At 60.3% G+C, this 20,137-nt stretch overlaps 3 protein-coding genes across 5 annotated transcripts; 2 read left to right on the forward strand and 1 right to left on the reverse strand.

Moving 5' to 3' along the window:
• Nucleotides 1-44: 44 nt before the first annotated feature.
• LOC119858762 (sodium/calcium exchanger 3-like) lies at nucleotides 45-19,972 on the forward strand. The gene is given in 8 exon segments (XM_043518134.1): nucleotides 45-177; nucleotides 12,942-13,053; nucleotides 15,333-15,439; nucleotides 15,565-15,689; nucleotides 16,565-16,664; nucleotides 16,866-17,138; nucleotides 18,340-18,492; nucleotides 18,495-19,972. Coding segments are annotated over 7 exon segments (981 nt in total). The 5' UTR covers nucleotides 45-177; nucleotides 12,942-13,051; the 3' UTR covers nucleotides 18,716-19,972.
• On the reverse strand, nucleotides 1,929-4,082 carry LOC119858768 (glyoxal reductase-like). 3 transcript variants are annotated; one of them, XM_043518135.1, is made up of 2 exons: nucleotides 3,949-4,082; nucleotides 1,929-3,589 (listed from the first exon to the last, which is right to left on the reverse strand). In XM_043518135.1, the coding sequence occupies exons 1-2, from the start codon at nucleotides 3,972-3,974 to the stop codon at nucleotides 2,731-2,733; spliced, it is 885 nt and encodes a 294-aa protein (XP_043374070.1). In that variant the 5' UTR covers nucleotides 3,975-4,082; the 3' UTR covers nucleotides 1,929-2,730. The 3 variants fall into 3 exon arrangements, with proteins under 3 accessions (XP_043374070.1, XP_038266051.1, XP_043374071.1); XM_038410123.2 differs by having other exon boundaries at nucleotides 3,910-4,063; XM_043518136.1 differs by lacking the exon at nucleotides 3,949-4,082 and adding an exon at nucleotides 3,793-3,924.
• On the forward strand, nucleotides 11,291-13,002 carry LOC122460999 (sodium/calcium exchanger 1-like). Its single transcript, XM_043518659.1, is given in 5 exon segments — nucleotides 11,291-11,637; nucleotides 11,639-12,457; nucleotides 12,459-12,799; nucleotides 12,802-12,921; nucleotides 12,983-13,002. Coding segments are annotated over 5 exon segments (1,503 nt in total). The 5' UTR covers nucleotides 11,291-11,434.
• Nucleotides 19,973-20,137: the final 165 nt, after the last annotated feature.

Genomic DNA, 20,137 nt, shown 5'->3' on the forward strand with positions numbered 1-20,137 from the left:
GGGAGACGGGGCCGGCTGAGGTCACTAGGGGGCAGGGCTTCCCCCGTGATGTAGGGGATCTGTGATTGGGCACGGCTGGTGTCAGTCCCTATTGCCCGGGTGACTGTGGCTGGGTCCGCGATCCCGGGTGTAAATAGGGGGGATTGATTGATAGCATCTCCCCCCCCCCCTCCGCGGGTGAGTGAGGGAAGGGAAATCCCAGGAGCTGAGTGGGAGACCGGGGGTGGGACGGGATGCAATCCCAGGAGGGTGGGAAAGGGGAATCCCAGGTGCTGAGGGGGGAAGATCCCGGGGCTGCGGAGGGGCCCAGGGAGATCAGGCAGTCCCGGGGGTATATGTCGGGGAGTCCTTTTCCCGAGGGAGGGGCCCAGGGCTATGCACCCCTTGACATCCCCCGCCCTTCTCTTGCAGCGCGGCGCCCGGGCGCCATGCCCTGCCCCTGAGCATGTTTCGCATCCAGGAGTTCCCGGACGAGGTGTTCCCGGGGCGAGGGAAGGAGTCGCCTGCTCCCCCGGAGTCGCAGCGGGGACACACGCCTGGCTCCAAGCAGCCAGGCACCCCCACCGCTGGTGAGACCCCCTCCGCGTCCGGACTGGAGAGGGCAGCCCTAGTTTCAGCATACTCATCCCCCCCACCCCCGAGCATTGTCCACAATGGGGGTCACAGATCTTTCCTTGGGGAGGAGCTTCTGCCCCTTGTAACACACAGCTGGGGGGATTCCCCCTCTCCTAGCTTCCCCCCCCACACACGTGGGGCTCCCAGACCTTTCTGGGGGAATTCCCCATCCTCACAAAGCACTGCCCCTCCCCGCCAATGCCAGGGCTTCCAGCCTTCCCTTCCAGGTTTGTGGGTGTCTTTGGGCGTTATCAGTCCCTTAACTCCAACCCCACAATTTCCTCCCCCTGCCCCTCCAGAGCTGCGAAGCCGGATAGGGTCAGACCCCCCATCTCTGGAGCCAGAAGTGCAGGATGAGCCAGGTGGGGCATTCCGGGCACGCTCACGCTCAGCCCCCCCTATCCTCTGGGCTGCCATGCGTTACGGGCGGGAGCTGCGCAGGATGAGTGATGAGTTTGACGTGGCACTGCAGGTGAGATGTGTTTAGAAGGGGCAGGGGGCACATGAAGAGGGGATGACCCCCAGAGGAAGATGAAACCGGGGAGAAAGGAGGGCACAATCCCTGGGGGGCAGTTGCACTCAAACCGCCAACCCAATGGGCTCCCCGGTCTCAAGCCTGAGACCTGTGGCTGGCATTGGGAAGGGACCCATAAGATGCTGGGGACTGAGGGGTGGGGGGGAGGATTTGGGAGGCTAAAGACTTCCTCACTCACCTCAGAGGAACCCCACCAGCACCCACTGGAGGTGGGTCCATCCTTCTCTCCCCCACACAGATTAGGTGGGGTGGCATTATTCAGCTGGCCAGGGCCATCAGCATGCAGTGCCCATCAGAGAGGCAGCCAGCTTGCTCACCCACACAAGGGGGGGGGGGACAGGCATGGAGCACTGCAGAGGGAGCAGGGAGAAAGTGGGGGAGCACCAGGGAGGGCAGTAGAGGTTGGGGGCTGCCAGAGGAGCAGTGGGGGGTGTTCATGGGAAGGCTTGCTATGTAGGATCAGCATTTGCAATGGGAAGAGGCACTTGCAGGGGGGTGTCCCCACTGGGCTCTCACTGTCTCCCTCCCCCTCCAGGTGCTTCCACGCCCCAAGAGTGCAGGCACGACATCCCAGATGCACCAGGGGAACAGCTGGAAAGAGACCCTCCAGGCCTGGTTGGGGCACAGACCTGCCCGTGATGCTCCCCCTCGGAGCTCCAAGTGACTGCAGCCTCCCTGATGGGGGGATGGAACCAGCCCCTTGAGGGCAAGCTCTGCAGGATGCCAGTGTCTCCTGGGAGGAGGGAGATGTTGTGGGGGAGCTCTGTATGGAGCATATTCCCCCAAACAACTCCCCCCTACCCAACCCTGGGGGTAGGCAGCTGCCTGTCTCTCCATAGGGTGACTCCCAACATATATCTCTGGGGGACAGGGGGGAAGAGGCTGGGTTTTTTACGCTATCTGGGGAAGCTGTAATAAAAAACAGGTATTTTCTATGGCTGCCTGCATTAGTTTTTATTGCATCTCTGTTATGGTGGTACAGCCACCGTCACAGGTGTCCCCTTCCAAATCCTAGGCACAGACACCTCTGCTCCCCACTGCCTTCCCCGCCCCAGCCACACATGCCTACCACCATTCCCTGTCCTGCAAGACCATCCACGCAACCATGCACGCCTGCCACTGCGCTTCCCCACGGCAGCACTGCCTCCCCCATCCACAGCACTACCCTCCAACCACATGCGTCTGCCACCCCCTCCCCTTCTTCAGTACCACCCCCAGCCACATGCACCTACCAACCAGTCCCCCTCCTGCAGTGTCCCCCGCCATAACCACACACATCTGCCACCGTTCCCCTCCTGCACCACTGCCTCCCCAGCCAAGCATGCCTGCCACCCTGTCCCCTGCCTGCAGCACTGCCGCCACCCTGTCCCACTCCTGCAGCATCGCCTCCCCTAGCCACACACACCTACTACCCTGTCCCTTTTCTGTGGCACCACCACCCTCTCCAGCCACATGTGACTGCCACCACCTCCGAGTTCCTTCCATCGTCCCTCCCCCCTGCAACACTGCCCCCTGCCACGCATGCTTACCCCCAACAACGCACCTGACTATGCCCCCCACACACACATGCACCTTCCACTTTATGTCACTCCACTGGGGTCCCAGCAGTAGTGCCTGCTGCAGTCCATCGCCCCCAGCTCAGCCATGTCCTCCGGGCTGAGGTCCCAGCCCCAAAGTTGGGCATTCTCGGCTAGGCGGGTGGGGTTGACAGACTTAGGGATCACCCCCACACCTTGGTGCAGGGCCCAGCGTAGAAGAACCTGGGCAGGGGTATGCCCAAGGCGCTCTGCCACCCGCCCTACCTCTGCCCGCCCCAACAGCTGCCCACAGCCCAGTGAGGCATAGGCCTGGAGATGAATGCCATGCTGCTCGCAGAAGTCCCACAGCTCCCGCTGGGGCAGCTCTGGGTGGAACTCCACCTGCAGCACAGCTGGCGGCACCCGACAGTGGGCCAGCAGATCCTGCAGGTGTCCCAGAGTGTAGTTGGAAACACCTATCGCCCGCACGTGCCCAGCGTGGTACATCTGCTCCAGCACCCGCCAGCTCTCCCAGCGCCGCTCCCGGTTGCCCTTGTCCCCTTGGGGCTTGCCCTGTGTGCCTGGCCAGTGGATGAGATAGAGATCCAGGTAGCCACAGGCCAGCTGCTCCAGGCTGCGCAGGCAGGCGGCCTCGGCCTTGCCCTGGTCCCGTGGACCCAGCTTGGTGGTGAGGAAGACGTCAGAGCGCGCTAGGCTATGAAGGGGCAGCAGGGCACCCAGTGCCTGCCCAATCGCCGCCTCATTGCCATAGACAGCAGCTGTGTCAAAGGAGCGGTAGCCGTGGGCTAGGGCAGCTTCCACACACTGGGACACCAGCTCAGCCCCTTGCAGGCGGAAAGTGCCCACGCCAAGCAGGGGCATTCGGGTTCCACTGTTCAGTAGCACAGTCTGCTCCGTGGGCCTACGAGAGGAATAAATGCAGGTGTTAGGGACGCCAGCGCCGCTTTCAGGGCAGCTACTAGAGAGAAGGCGCGTGCATGCAAAGCCGAGCTACAACCCTGCACGAGAGCGAGGGGACGCCCATGCAAGTCTGCGCCACGAGCATTCAAGGGGATGTGCGTGTGAGCCTGCCCCACAAGTGCGCGAGGGGGATGAAGGACTCGCCTTAGCCTGCACCGCGAGGGTGCACGAGATGCCTGCGCAGATCTGCACCGTGCGAGGCGGAGGGGACGCGCTTATTGACCCTGCCTCGCCCTCGCCCCAGGGAGCCAGTGCACCCACCTCCTGAGTCCTGCAGCCGGCGGCGCTGCCCCAACACACCCTCGCGACACCGCCGCCTGCTCCATGGCTCCAGCGCAACTTCCTCCACGTGACCAGGGGGCGGGGCTGGGACTTTCCAATCCCCGTCGGGGAGCGGAGCTACTGGTGCAAGGGCCGGAATAGCGCGCTGCGCGCACCAGCGAGCTGTCCGGCTGCTGGCGAGCCGGGCCCGGGCGGGGCGGGGCTGCGCTGCTGCAGTCATGCCGCTCTCCCTGGTGCACACATGCAGCCCTGGTGCTTTAGGTCTGTCCGGATGCATCGTGCATGCACGTACCCCACGCTGCACTCCTGCGCCTCACAAATAAAGTGGGGTGCTGGTATTCCACTTTGCACCCCTCCAGGCCAGTCATAAATCGGGGTGCACCACGTTGCACCCCTGCCTTTTAGCTATAAATCAATTTGCATGGTGCATGCATGTATCCACGCTGTATCCCTGTGCTTTGGGTACAAATTAGGGTGTATGTATGGTTTCAGAGTAGCAGCCGTGTTAGTCTGTATTCTTAAAAAGAAAAGGAGTACTTGTGGCACCTTAGAGACTAACACATTTATTTGAGCATAAGCTTTCGTGAGCTACAGCTCACTTCATCGGATGCTTACGAAAGCTTATGCTCAAATAAATGTGTTAGTCTCTAAGGTGCCACAAGTACTCCTTTTCTTTTTGGTATATGTATGTACCTTACACTGTACCCCGATATAATTGGGGTGCATGCTGCACGTGAGTACCCACACTGCACCCCCTGTCCCTCGGATATAAAGGTGCATGGATATATACCCCATACTGTACCTGAGGCTTAGCTATAAATTGTGGTGCACAGAGCATGCCCCATGGGCATAATTCAGAACGCAGAGTTTACTTTGACCGCTGCTATCATGCTGGCCAATATTGCCACTGTTTCTTTGTACTGCCTCATCTGTTTGTATTCATCTGTTCAGATTGGAAGGGCTTTGGCAGGGACTGTCTTTGTTCCGGTTGTACAGTGCCTAGCACAATGAGGTCCTGGTCCATGACTAGGGTTCCTGGGTGCCACGGTAATACAAATCATGAAGGTACCCCACATTGCACCCCGTATAAATCCTTGGTGCACACATGTACCCCCATGTTACACTCCTGCATCTTAGTAATAAATCAGAGTGCATGGTGCATGCACCAACCCCACACTGCAGCTTCAGCTATAAACCAGCGTGCACAACAGCATGCATGTACCCACCCTCATGCCTGCACCTCAAGGTGCATGCACAGTATGTGCACTATGAGCTTTTACTGCTGCATGGTTTCTACCTGCATGCCGCCTGCTATGTCTCTGTTCTTATGGGTCCACAGACAACCCATGGCAACATGTTTGTGACATGTGCATTCTGCTGTGGGCATCTCCTGTGGTAGAGCTTCTGCCTTATTGGGGGCCCCTAGCACAGCACTCAGCCCCACACCTGGGCGGAATCTCCCCAGCCCCAGGACCCAACAACAACCATGCTAACCTCCCAATCCCATGGGCGACATCTATCCTGTTAGCCACCAGCCCTGACCCTGGGGAACTGCCCCTTCCCCAGCACTGCCACATTAAACCCTCATCTTCTGTGGAAGATGGAACCCCCACCTCTTTATTTCCCCTTCCTCCCTTGACCCTGGGTGAACCCTCTCCCCTACCCAAACCTTCTCCCCGACCATGTTACCATCCCTCCTCTGGGAGAGCCCCTGCCCCTTGCTCCCTCCTTGTCCTGGTGGACCCCTTTTTCCCTATTGCCCCCACCCCGCCTTCGGGAGTCCCCTCTCCTCCCGATCACATTACCTCCCTGCCCAACCCCGGTAACCCCTTTCCCGCCGACCCCTTCATCCTGCCAACCCCAGGGAGCCTCCCCTCCCGTCCTCTCCAAATCTGCTCCCTCCGCTCTCCTTGGGGGGCCAGGACTGGACTCCCTGGTGCGGAGTCTGGATGAGCCTGCAGGGTGCAGAACCAGCCAACGACCAGCAGAGGACGCCCCGCATCGCTGCCTGGGCGCTGGTTTGGAAGCAGCAGCTTGGGGTGAGGGGCGGCGCAGGAGTGAATGAATCCCGAGCCAGTGTCCTCCCGTCCCACCCCGATCCGCTCCTAGCCTCCAAAATCACCTCCCGCTCCAAGGGAGCCCCCCATGCATGACTCAGCTCCAGACCCCATTACCACCCCTCAGCCCTGAGTGTCCCCTCGGCCCCCAGATCCCATCTCAGACCCCCAAAGCAACACTTGACCCCTAACCCCATAGTCGCTCCTCAAGCACAAGGAGGGCACCCTCTCTTGAAACCATAGCCCAGCAACCCTCCGCCCTCCGGAAGCCTTCTTCATACTGATCCCACAGCGCCTCCCCCACTGCCTGGGAGCCCCCACCCGCCTGGGAGCCCCTGCACACTCCACATCTCCCTCACCCCCCAATGGAACCCCCTCATCTTCCAGCCTTGTATCTCCCATCCTGTGCCCCCCTCAGCCTCCCCCCCGCTGCAACCACAGATTTCAATGATGACCTGCCCCCATCGGCCAAATCCCCCCCCCCGCCGGATCTAGCAGAGGAATATACCTGAGGCGACCCCGCAAACCGGAACCGCCACAAACCTGTATTGGGGCATAATCGTGTCCTCCGCCCCACCCCCCGCACCGGATGAAACGCTCGGAAAACGCCCACTGAAGAGGGGACTCCCGGGACCCCTCCCTCACAGTGGGGGGGAGGAAGGAAGATGCCCCCTGCTCCCCACCCCACTCACTGGGGTGGGACGAGGGCTGGGAGCTCCAGGGTGGTTGCAATGGAGCTGCTAGCTGGGGGAGTAGCAGGAGTGAAGGGATCAGATAAGGACACAGGGACTCTTTTCCCCCCTCCGTCTGGAGCCGCAGACAATGGGGGTGGTCTGAAGAATGCGACGAGGAGAACAGCAGACAGGACTACAGAATAGGAGAGGGAAGGGGGTGACTGGGAGCTCCCCCCCATTGCCAGCGCTCCACCACTCCCTACAGCGACCCTGCTGGGAGAAGAGTTGCAGGGATCACCCGGAGAACGTGGTGGGGGGGGGAGATTGAGGGCAGGTGGGGAAGCATTTGGAGGGGGAACTGGCGGCTGAGGACATATGCTGGAGAGCGTTTGTAGGATGGAGCTTGGGGGACAGGGTCTGGAAGAGAGGGATTGGGGGGAGGGAGCTGGGGTCGGGGAGCAGCAGAGGCGCAGCTGGAAGGTTTCCTCCTCCCTTCCTCAGTGTCTGGCTTGCAGGCGTGGGTGCGGGGGGTTACTAGTTTGCAATGAGGCGTATGAGGACCCCCGCCCACTGAGCTGCCCCCCATCTCGGTTCCGGCGGCAGGGTGAGGGTGTGCTGCTGTTTTGCAGTGGGGGTCCCCTCCCTTGGGCACTCCCCGGCCCCCTCCCGGCTCCGCTGGCCGTGCTAGGAGCCCCCACGCCCCCACCCCCATTGCAAGCTGCGCACGGTGCACTCCCCAGCCAGCCATCCCTCGCCAGGGTGGAGCATGAAGCTGCCAGCGGGAGCATCCTCAGCCTGTCCCCGGCAGCCGGGCTCGCTCCGCCGTTTTGCCGGTGCCCGCAGCCTGGCGGCAGAGGGGACCCCGGACCCCCCAGATCGGGGGGGAGCTCGGCTGGGGGGCTCTGCGGGAAGGGGCGGAGGCACAGGCTGTGGAGGGGATCGTACAGACCCCCCCCCTCCTCTCCCAGCTGCAGATGGACCAGTGACTCCAGGAGCAGCCCTGTGCCCTCTCGAACGCCAGCTAACGGGGTCCGCTCCTTTGCTCCCCATAGATCTGAGCAGCGGCGTCTGTGCAGCCCGCCCCAGAGGGGAGGTGGTGCTGCCACCTGACCCCACAGCCCGGTAAGCGGGAGCTTGGGGAGAGGGGTTGGGGGGAAGCTGCCCCCCATGGATCTGAGCTGGGAGGTGTGTGGACTCTGCCTTGGGGAGGGGAAGCGACCGCTCCCCCTGCCCTGATGGATGCCCAGGGAAGACCCCCCCGGGGTTCTGGGTTGGGGAATCTGGCCTCGTTTACATCTTTAATCCCCCTGAATTTATTGCAGCTCCCCCCAATCGAGGAAAGTTGCACAGAAAGAAAAAGGGGGATTTGGGAGAGGTAAAATTGGGGGTGGGTGGAGGTAGCTGGTCTGCATGTGTCCAATTCTGCATTCCTGGGCTGCCTTGCTGGAGGGGGAGGACCCAGACACCAGGGCAGCCACATGGGGGAAGGATGGGGTGAGGTGAGATTGCTGGGATGTGTTGTGTGTGTCTTGGTATGGGGGTGGGGGCACAGGAGACCGGGCCCCAAGGGGGGGGGTTGGGGAGATGGCACTGGGCTGCAGGGGCCTGACTCTGGCTTTTGTGGATTTAAAAAAATCTTCCAGACAGAAGGGGGCTGCCCCTCCCCTGCCCTATAGAACTGCCCCCCCAAAGCTGATGCTCCCCCCCACCAAACTTCCCCCTCCAACCTTGGGGAGCTCCCCCTACCCCCATAGACTCCCACCTGGGGCTCTTCCCCCTCTACAGAGCCATCCCCACATCTCCCACAATCTGGGGCACTGAGTCTCTGCTCCAGGTCTCACTGCCCCCTACATTGCTGTCATCTTGCCCCTGGGGCTCTCCCCTCCCCCAGCTCTCCAGGAAGTTCTATTGCCTGAAACAGCTTGGGCTCAGCTGCCTTCTGTTTGGTGAGGGAGGTTATCTCCTCCATTGGAGGGCAGGGTAATTGCCCCCCCATCCCCAGTACTGGGGTGGCCTAGGGTCATGCATGAGAACTGGACAGCAAACGGAAAGCGCCTTGCACTGAGGGGATGGGGGCATGCATGCAGTGCCTTGCATGGGCGGACAGGAGGGGATGCATGCGCAACACAGAACAGTATGGTGCATGTATCCACCCAGCCCTGCATGTACAGGGACACTGTGCCTGTACTAATGGTGCACACCCATGCATGGGGTCACACACTGACAATGCATGGTCAGCCACAGCCACTACCCACCTGGAGCAGTGCCTTGCATGCTCACTCATAGCCCCCAGAGCAGTGCCTTGCACATTCACCCATGGCTCTTGCACGCCTGGAGCAGCACCTTGCATGGTCATCCATGGTCCCTGGAGCAGTGACTTGCACACTCTCCCACATCCCTGCACATCCAGAGCAGTGCCTCGCATGCTCACCGATGGCTCCCGTGCACCCAGAGCAATGCCTTACACACACACTCATGGTCTCCATGCAGCGCCTCACATGCTCATCCATGGCCCCTGTGCACCCAGAGCAGTGCCTTGCATACTCTTCCACAGTCCTGTTCACACTCTGGTGAGACCCCCCCCGCCAAAGAATTCAGGATGGAAGCACCTGGCATGGTCTGAGGTGAAGTTCATGTGCCCCCCAGCCAGCCCCGCCCACTCCTGCAATCCTAGCCCCAAGGTCAGTGGCAGATGGTCCTGGGAAGATGGTGCTGTGCATATTCACCAGCACAATCTTTGCACACTTACCCCTCTACAGGTGAAACCCTGCTACACTCGCTTAAGTTTCTCCTTGCTCACCCTACTGTCCCTTAGTGCAACCCTTGCATGGCCACATTTAGCTTGCAGAATGTTACCCTGGGGAGAATTGCAACCCCTTCTCACTGTGTGCTGTTTTGCAGGACTGCAGCCCGCTTGGCAAAGGGCATCCCCCCTCATGGGAGAAGGCTCCTACCTCCAAATTGGGGGAGAGGAGAATTGCAGAGTGTAAAGTGCTGCCAGTCCCCCCACCCCCTCATATCCCAAGTCAGGGGGAGATCACTGGTATAGCTCAGCCTGGCACAGGCTGCAGGGACAGGAAGGCAGCTCAGGAATGGGGGGACTCTGGGGATGGAATGGGGGATTGCAAGGGGCACAAACTCCCTGGGGACAGGGTGGGAGGAATGGAAGTTAAGGAAGAGTGGGGCTTCTGGGACATTCAGTGAGGTAGGGAAGGGCTGGGGTGGAGGGCTCCTCCAGTCACTGATCCCCAGCCCCATCTCTGGGGAGTCTCCAGTTGGTGCTGATGTAGGGGTGTGTGTGTGTGTGTGGTTGTGGGGGTGAGGAACCAGCACAGGGGAGGAGTGTGAGCTGAGGAGAGTTTGGTGGGAGGAGGGGGCCAGCATGGGGGGTTCTTGAGCAGTGGGCACCCACCAGGATGGAGGGGAGTGTCCGCACTAAACCTCACCCCCTGAGCAAATTAATGGGGACTCCTAAAAAAACATTACACTCAGCAGAGGAAGGGTCAACCCCCGCAGTATCTCCAGCCCCAAGACCAAGGAGTCACACACTCCCCACACAGACACAGGCCGAGTGAGGGGCTGGAGTGGGAGCAGACACCACATTCACAAGCTCTGCCAGCACCTGGTTGGAGGGGCACTGGTGTGGGTTTGGTCTCCGCATACTAAACTGGCTGAGGGGGTCACTCCCAACTTCTTCCCCTGACCCTGCCATGGGGACAATCCTGCTGCCCCATGGTGGGGAGGTTAGAGCCCCCTAATGCAGCCTGATGGGGCAGCTGGTGCTCAGCAGGGCTTGGAAAGGGCACAAGGGACCCCCCTCCTCTCAGTACCCATCTGGAGCAAGCACCAGCCCTGTGGTGCCCAGCTGGGCCCAAGCCTCATTCATGTCTGACTGGTGCTGTCTCTTGACCCATTGAGCACAGATGGGTCCTGTGAACCAGCTACCAGCACTGCCTTGAACCACTGGCATGGATCATGGGGCACAGAGTCAGAGAACCCAGGGGTCCTGGCGCCCAGCATTCTCCTCTCCCTCTCCTGCCTCCCTCACTCAAAGAGCAGAGAGAACCGGGAACCAACTCCTGGGTTCCATTTCCAGCCTGGGAGGGGAGTGGGTCCAGTAGCTCAGGACTCCTGGGTTTTTAACCAACCCCCTGTCTCCAGGACGGGGAGATGCAGTGGACAATGGAGGCTGAGCTGGGATACAGTATGTTTTGCAGCCTCCCGTGTTAAAGGGTCAGGGTGGGTATTGCCGTGGTGGTGGAACTGAGGGAAAGATGGGGAGGAATAGACCCTGGGGGAAATACCCCAGAGGGGACTGGCCCCGCTGTAGGGGAAGAGTAGCTAGGAGACCCTCATGGCTCCTTATGGATGGATGCTGTGGCCCCAGGACTGCCTGTGCCACCCAGAACACCCACCACTTCTTCCTAGCCTTGCCCCTCCGCTTCATGAGGGAATGTGCACCCCGTTCTACCGCAGGTCCTCCCCATGTCACACGGGAAGCCGCGCCCATCCTCTTCCAGCCCACAAAGAAGGGGATGATCTCCCAGCCCTCCTCCCCAACAGCCCCACTAGGTACCGTGTGTCTTCCTCATTCCTCACTATGCCCCCTCCTCTCTTGCAGGTCCTGCCTGCCCACCCCTACTCCCACCATGCCTCACCTGTCCCATCTTGGGGCCTCTATCTTCCTCCTCCTCCTGGCCTTGAGCCTCCCGCTGCACCAGGCCAAGGTGGAGGAGAGGCTGAGGAGTCCAACCCAGGGAGCATCATCGCTGGATGGGGCTAATGTCAGCACCTTGTGCCAGGAGCCTCAGAGTGCCAGGAGGGAGTGTCCTGCCAGTGTGGCTACCCCAGAACCCCTCGGTGGGCGACAAGGTGGCTCGGGCCATCGTGTACTTCGTAGCAATGATCTACATGTTCCTGGGCATGTCCATCATTGCCGACCGCTTCATGGCCTCCATTGAGGTCATCACCTCGCAGGAAGGAGATCACTGTGAAGAAGGCCAATGGTGAGACCAGCACCACCACCGTCCGCATCTGGAATGAGACCGTCTCCAACCTGACACTCATGGCGCTGGGCTCCTCAGCGCCCGAGATCATGCTCTCCATCATTGAGATCGTAGGCCACAACTTCCAGGCAGGCAACATGGGGCCCAGCACCATCGTGGGCAGTGCCGCCTTCAACATGTTTGTCATCATCGCTGTGTGCGTGCACGTGGTGCCCGAGGGCGAGAAGCGCAGGATCAAGCATCTGCGCGTCTTCTTCGTCACGGCTGCCTGGAGCATCTTCGCCTACATCTGGCTCTACCTCATCCTGGCTTGCTTCTCTCCCGGTGAAGTGGAGGTGTGGGAAGGCCTGCTTACTTTCCTCTTCTTCCCCATCTGCGTGGTGCAGGCCTGGCTGGCCGACCGCCGCCTCCTCTTCTACAGGTACGTGCAGAAGAAGTACCGCGCCGACAAGGCCCGGGGCCTGATCATTGAGACAGAAGGCGATGCAGCCCTCCCCAAGCTAGAGGTGGAGCTGGACAATGCCCAGGCCAACGGGGTGGGTGAGGCAGGCAAGGACGGGGACGAGGAGGCCCGGCGTGACATGGCGCGCACCCTGAGGGACCTGCGGCAGAAGCACCCAGAGAAGGACATGGAGCAGCTGATTGAGATGGCGAACTACCACGTGCTGGTGCAGCAGCAAAAGAGCCGGGCCTTCTATCGCATCCAGGCTACCCGCATGATGATCGGAGCAGGCAACATCCTGAAGAAGCACGCAGCTGACCAGGCGCGCAAGGCGCTGAGTCTGCCGGAGGCGCCCTGAGGATGACGACTCGCTCACCAGGGTGACCTTCGAGCCGGCGCTCTACCAGTGCTTTGAGAACTGCGGCGCCGTGGTGCTGACAGTGGAGCGGCGCGGTGGCGACACGGCCCACATGGCCGTGCGTGTGGATTTCCGCACCGAGGACGGCACGGCCAATGCCGGCTCGGACTATGAGTATGCCGAGGGCACGCTGCTCTTCAAGCCGGGCGAGACGCAGCGCGAGATCCGCGTGGGCATCATCGACGATGACATCTTCGAGGAGGACGAGTACTTCCGCGTGCACCTCAGCAACGTGCAGGCTGCCTGGGCTGAGCCAGGCGCTGAGCCGCCCCCCAAGCCTGCCTGGGCCCTGCTGCCACTGCCACCGTCACCATCTTCGATGACGATCATGCTGGCATCTTCACCTTTGAGGGCACCTCGGTGCGGGTCAGCGAGAGCGTGGGGGCTGTGCGGTGCGGGTGCTGCGCACCTCAGGGGCCCGGGGCCGCGTGGCCCTGCCCTACCGCACCGTGGAGGGTACCGCAAAGGCTGGTGAGGACTATGAGGAGGCCAAGGGCAAGGTGGAGTTCCTCAACGATGAGATCATGTGAGAGACATGGACGGGGGGAGATGGGGGTGCCAAAGGGGAGCAGGTACAAAGGGGGCAAGGTGGGGAAGGGCAGGGACAGCAAGGTGAGGGAGGATGGGGGTGGGAAGTTTCAAGGATCAGGCAGCAGGGCTTTGGGGGAGCAGTGGGGTAGGGGACAGCTGCTTAGGGGGCAATCAGGGTGCTGGGTAGCAGGGAGAAGGGCACCTGATGTGTATGTGAGGGGGACAATGGCCAGGGAAAGGCGGGTCAAGGACAAGGTGCGTGTGGGGTGATCAGAGGAGCAGGTATCTGGGGGGCAACCAAGGATAACAGGAGGGCCATGGTTGGGGCCTGAGGAGCATCGGCAGAGCTGGAGGGCAGAGCCCAAGGCTGGGCTAGCTGGGGGCTGCACATCAGTGGAGGGGCACTGGCAGGGGGCTGAACGAGGCAATTGCTGGAGCAGCCATTCTCCCCAGTGGCTGAGCCTGGAGCCCATGTGGGTGCGTGAGCATCTTCACTTCAGCAGAGCTGGGAGCAGGCGATGTTTGCTGCAGCCACTTTGCAGCTCCAGATACCAGGGGTTCAACCCCAACCTCCTTGGGCAACTGGTAGGTGAAATGGAAAGCAGGGGGCCCCCAGTCCCCTTCCCCACACTGTACATGGGCTCCCTTCCTCCATCCCTTGCCCTCGACCCCAGTCCCCAATTCGGTCAACTGCACTGAAAATGGAAGACTAATTTCAAAGAAGGATACATTCCCCCCCCTCACCCCTCCCAGTGTCTCCATGGCAACAGTGAGCTTTCCCCCCAGACATGAGCCCAGACAATGGGTTGGGGGAGCCCTGCATCTCCTGTTCACCAGTGCAATGAATGGGGAGGGGGTGCATGTGATGGTGGTGAAACAGTAAGTGTGAGCAGGTGGGAGAGCGGTCATGCCCCCCAGGCGGGAGCAGAGCCCAGCACACCAGTATTCAGGCGAGGTGTGTGCAAATTGATGGGGAGCAGCCACAGGCTGCCCCAGGAGCTCACCGGCCTTCAGTGGGGTAGCTCAGGCCAAGGGTGCGGGGTGGGGGATATTAGGGCTCTGTATTGGGGGTCAGGGATAGTGGAGATCAGGGAGAACATTAGGGCCAGCTGGGGTGTATGGGGAGGGCACAGACTGTGCTGAGGATGTGAGACGCTCTGTGCTGAGATCCCTACAGCTGGCAGATAAACCTCCCTTGCTCCCCCTCTGCTCTTTTCCCCCACCCCCACCCCCGCCTCCCAGCTGCTCCCAGCACCGTCAGAGCGAAGGGCCCTTTGTGTTCATAATTAGAGAGCAGAACAGATGGCGCGCGGGGGGGGGGTACGGCCAGTGACTGCACTGCCAGGGCCTGATCCCCAAGTGACCACACTGGGGGGGGGTTTGCAGGGAGCCCACAGCTGGGTTAGCGGGGGCTGGGGATCAGGACTGAGGGGGACTAGCAGAGCTGGGAGGGCAGTGGACTGTGGGGTAGAACTGAGGGCACAGACAGAGCTATGTGGGGTGGGGGAGCCCGCAGCTGGGATAGCTTGTGATTGAGGGGCACCACAAAGCTGTGGGGGGAGCCTAGGGCTGGGTGAGCAAGAAGGGTGGGATCAAGGGGCAACTGCAGAGCTGGCGGGACTCTCTGGTTCACTAATGGGGTGAAGCAGCCGATTCCCCTGTTCTCTGTTAATGGCCAATGGGATTGTGGGGCCTGGAGCCGCCTCCCCAAATGGCCCAAGCCCATTGGCTGATCCCCCTCCCCCCAACTCAGCTCTGCAGCATTCATTAACCCTCAACCTGCTGCATGATGTTTGGGGGAAGGGAGGGGAGTGATGAGGGGGACAGACTGTTTGAGGGGGGGTGTGATGGGTGGGCAGGGAGGTGTCACAGTGGAGGGGTTCAGTGGGTGGTTGGGGAATGGAGCAGAGGGGTGGTGTTCCCAGCTGTTCCCTCTTGTAATTATCTGCCCCAAATTAGCTTTAAGTTGATGGCAGCTGGGGAGAGGGGATAGTTTGGGGGGGGGCTGATTGTGTACAAGCTAAGATGGTAGCACAACCCCCTTCTTATGGGGCAAGGTCACCCCCCCTCCCCAATCAGGGGCCCCAGACCCTCACCTGCTCCAGTTGGAGCAGACAGCCCAGGATGAGCACTCCCCGCTCCTCACATGCAGCGGCCTTATGACCCTGTGCCCCACAACCAGCACCCCATCTCACCCTGTACACCACAGCCAGCACCCCCAGGCTCGCAGTGCAGCACCCCCATCTCACCTTGCCTCCCAATTTCTCCCTCTAGGAAATTCATCGAGATTAAAATAATCGACGACGAGGAATATGAGAAAAACAAGAATTTCCACCTGGAGCTGGGGCCCCCTGAATTGCTGGAGATGGGGCTGTGGCATGGTATGGGGGGGAGGGAACAGTCCATGGTATTGGGGGGTGCGATGTGGATGGGGTACTGGGCAGCATGGGGAAATGGGGTGGGGGAAGCCAGAGACTAACAATCCCTCTGCCTCTTCTCACCACAGATGACTCTAATGAGAACCTCCCCACTGAAGGGAAGGAGGGGGCTGCCATCGCCAAGATGGGGTGTCCTAGCCTTGGGGAACACCCCAAACTTGAGGTGGTGATTGAGGAGTCATATGAGTTCAAGGTAAGTGCCCAAGTTTGTCCCTTCCCTCCTTCCCCCATGCACTACCTGTGCCCCCTCTGCCCCATCCCTCTGGCTCCCTGTGTGCCCCTTCTGCTGCCCCCCTCTACCCTACACCACCCCTCCCCAGTGTCCCAGGTGCCCCATTCTCCCAGACCCCACAGCATCCCATGCAACCCTTCCTGCCCCCCTCACTCAGGCACCCCACCAGCCTCCCTTCCCCTGCTTAGCTGGGCCAGAGACCAAGTCCACCAGCCTCCCAAGAGGACATCTCCCACACTCCATACCTGCCCCCCACGTACTGTCTGCTCCGGTGCCCTTTCTGGCACAGCGGAGTGGGGCACAGAGGGATGATACACCAGACTTAGGACAATTGCTCTCTTCCCCCAGGAGTCCTCCCGCCCGCCACGTACCTCACACAAGGCTGCCAAAGTCAGGAGGCCATTGAGGGGCGCACATGGAGCCCAGGTGTGAGGGGGTGGTTCCCTAGGTACACCCCCCCAGCCCCCAACATCTTCCTGCAGCTCCCAGCCTCCTCCCATTGAGAATCTCGGCTCTGGGCTTTGCTCTGCCCCTATATTGCCATAGCCCCCACAACGGGCCTTGGGGCCAGAGCCGTCCCTTGGGTAGGGCAAACCAGGGTGACTGCTCCGGGCCCCGCGCTTTGGGGGGCCCTGTGGGTTGGTGCAATTGGTGAGTGCGGTCGGTTCTGGAAGACATAGGCGCAGGAACTAGGGGTGTGGGGGCTGCCACTGATGCAGAGCGGGTCCCCCAAACTGGCGGGGGCTGATTTGTCCCAGGCCCCACACCCCCTAGAGATGGCTCTGCTTAGGGCTGTGCCCACCATCTCAGCCCTCTTTATTCCCCCCCACACACAGAGTACTGTGGACAAACTGATCAAGAAAACCAACTTGGCACTGGTTGTGGGGAGCAGCAGCTGGAGGGAGCAATTCGTCAGTGCCGTGACGGTCAGCGCTGGTACGGAGGGGTGGGGCTGGAGGAGGAGAGGCTGGGGGAGAGCACCCCACCCAGGGATGGGCAGGACTTGGGGGGGACCCTACTATTTCCTGCCCCAGGGCACAATGAGGAGGTGGGTGAGGAGCACTGGGGGGCTACAGGGAGGCAGTGGGAATGGGTACAGGGGGTTACCCCACTCTTACCTCTTGCTCCCCCCCCCAGGGGATGAGGATGAGGATGAGACAGGCGAGGAGCGGCTCCCATCCTGCTTCGACTACATCATGCACTTCCTGACGGTGTTCTGGAAGGTTCTCTTTGCCTTCGTGCCCCCCACTGAGTACTGGGGGGGCTGGGCCTGCTTCCTTGTCTCCATCGCACTCATTGGGGTGCTCACTGCGCTCACTGGTGACCTGGCCTCGCACTTCGGCTGCACCATCGGCCTCAAGGACTCGGTTACTGCCGTGGTCTTCGTGGCCCTTGGCACCTCCGTGCCTGGTGAGTGGGGCAGGGGGACTCCACACAGGGGCTCCTTGGGGCGAGGGGCTCTGTGCCTGGTGTCACGGAGTCACAGAGTCAGGGCTATGGCCCAAGCCTATAACCAGTCTCCTGGGAGTGACCTCTTTAGCAGGCTGGGCCCCAGGGACCCACAGCTCCCCCGGAGCAGGCCTGTGGCCTCCGAGGCTGGGCCTTTTGCAAGAGCTTTCCCTGTATCGCTCTGGGGCTCTGCAGCAGATCCAGCCAAGCCAGCAGGAGGCTTGGGCCGTGCCCCTTTCCAGCTGCAATGCTCCCCGGGCATATGCACAGGGGCACGGGCAGCCTTTTCTAAATGGGGTTCCCATCGATGAGTCACCTGGCTGCTACAGCAGCTGAAAGTACCCAAGTTAGCACAGAGGAGGGGTTAAGCCGTAGCCTACCCATCTCAAATCAGTGCCCTGATGGGACAGTCAAGCTGTGCTGGACTGCAGCTCTGGCGCTCTCGCTCTCCCCCTTGTCTGTCTTCCCGGAGTGTTAGGTGTTGATGGTTCAGTCCTTGGGCATCTTTTTGTCTTGCGGGATGCTCATGGATTTGGGTTGGCTTCAGCCTGTTTAATGGCCCTGTTTGTTCCACCCATCTAGCCAGGTGACACCCACATCTCATGCCTTCTGCACTGTCTTCACAGGAGACTTGCACTTATTTGTTACAATGCAAAGTGCAGAGGGAAACTGAGGCATGCATAGGCTTCATAAAAATAATACAGAAAATTTCCACTTTGTTACACGTGGGGGAGGGGGGTGTTGCATGCGGGGTGGGGTCTCTCTGTTTTGGGGTGGAGTGGGACAGTCGGGGGGGTTCTATGCTTGGTTAGCAGGGGGTGGTAGGGAATGAGGCATTGGGTGGGGTGCTGTACTAATTCCCCTCCCCATGTCACCCCCGCATCACCCCCCCACTAACTTTTCTCTTCCTCTCTGCTCACTCCTCCAATGATCTAACTCAACTCTGCCCAGTAACCCCCCATGCCCCACTCAAACCCTCCCCCTGCACCCTCACTGACCCTATTTCCCCTCACCCCTATTAAACCCTGTCCCTCTGTCTTGCCTCCATTAACCCCCCCCACATTAACGCTTCACCCTGTCCTCCCCCATCCGCTCCTCTCTCGCCAGTAACACTTCACTCTGGCCTGTCACCTCCCCACTAACCTGCCCTCTTCCATTGCAGACACCTTTGCCAGTCGGGCTGCGGCAATCCAGGACCAATATGCGGATGCCTCCATCGGCAACGTGACGGGCAGTAATGCAGTCAACGTCTTCCTGGGCATAGGGGTGGCCTGGACCATTGCGGCCGGGTACTGGGCCAGCCAGGGCCAGCGCTTGTGGTGTCACCGGGCACGCTGGCCTTCTCCGTCACGCTTTTCACTATCTTTGCTCTGCTGAGCATCGCTGTGCTGCTGTACCGGCGCCGAGCACCCGTGGGGGGCGAGCTGGGGGGTCCCTGCACCCCTAAAATCCTCACTGCCCTGCTCTTCTTCTGTTTCTGGCTCCTCTACATCCTGCTGGCTGCTCTGGAGGCTTACTGCTACATCCAGGGCTTTTGAGGGGTGTGGGGGTGAGGGAGACCCCCATTCTCTGGCTGTGGGAACCCCCCCCAGCCTCAGTTCTGGGTGGGGAGAACTGTCCTGCCCCAGTCCTTGAGCGGTGAGGCCTCTGTCTGGGGGTGGGAAGTACTCACCAGCTCTGGAGAAAGCCCCTCACAACCCTTGGGAGGCTATGTCCCAGCACAGTGCTTAGGGGTGAGGGGCACAACAGCTGCTGCAGGAGCAAAGGACATTCCAACCTCCCCCATCGCCTGCCCCCCTCAAACTGGGGAAGCCTCCCACACTGCAGAGTCCCCTTTCCCCACCCTGGACACCTCTCCAGCTCTGGGGAAATCCCCAGCCCCCACTCAGTTCAAAAGGGGACAAAGGACATTCCAAGTGTAGACTGTCCCCTCCAGTGCATTTTAGATTTAGCTGGGGGCAAAGGTCATTCCATCCACCCCCAAGAGCCCATTCTGCCCCCAGTCCCTGCCACCTGCTGTCTCCCCACTTATGCCATGGGGTAGCAAGGACACAGGAGGGGGTAACCATGCCTGTAGGTGGCAGGATAGTTGGGGGGGATGTTGGTGGGGGCTGGCACATGGCAGCAGCCCCACCTGCAGGGGTGCAAAGGTCAGCACACAAATTGGAGAGGGGTGGGGGGAGGGTCAGTCTATCTCTTGTCCACTTTGTTTTTAAACCTCCCTGCTCCCAAGCACAGGGACCCTTATGTCCCCCCAAAAACACCATTATTAATGGACTCTCACTGAGACAAGGGACCACCCCCTGGGATCTCAGTGTGGGAAAAGGCTCCAAATTCAATATTAGGGTCACCCCTATTGCCCTCCAAAACAGCATAAAGTCTTGCTAATGAAAACAGCAACAAATTGGGGTCCATTCCCCCCATCCAAAGCCCAGATTTCTATTCTGTTGATTTTATTTTATTTAAAAAGATAGAAAAGAATATTTTATTTGTATTTAAGAACAACAGAGCCCCACTCTCCAGATTCCTCCCCGGAGAACTGGGCTGTGGAGATAACTGCTGCAGCCATACCCCCCTTCCGGTGCATGGTCTCCCGTCCTGGCGTCTGCCTGTTGTTAGCGTTTGTGAGTCAATATATGTGTTTGCACTGGTCCATCTGTCCGTCCGTGTCTGCCTGTTGCTGGTTGGTTAGACCCCCCAATGTTTCCTGCCCCTAGGAGTTCTCCATTCCCTATCACACCCCCATTGCCTGCATCTTTCATTTGTTGGGGGAGGGGGGGAAGAGAAACATAAAATTTTGTACTAAAAATGTTGTGTCTTTTTGCTCTAGGGTAGGGGGGACTGGCTGGGGGAGCGTGGAATGGGATATGGGGCCTTTCCCCCCAGATCATCAGGTCTTAGGGCCATTTATTTTGGCTTCAAACAGGCATCAACATTCCTTGGCCTTTGGCAGAGCTCTG

The sequence above is a fragment of the Dermochelys coriacea genome, chromosome 7 (assembly GCF_009764565.3).
Source record: "Dermochelys coriacea isolate rDerCor1 chromosome 7, rDerCor1.pri.v4, whole genome shotgun sequence".
Classification (NCBI taxonomy): domain Eukaryota; kingdom Metazoa; phylum Chordata; order Testudines; family Dermochelyidae; genus Dermochelys; species Dermochelys coriacea.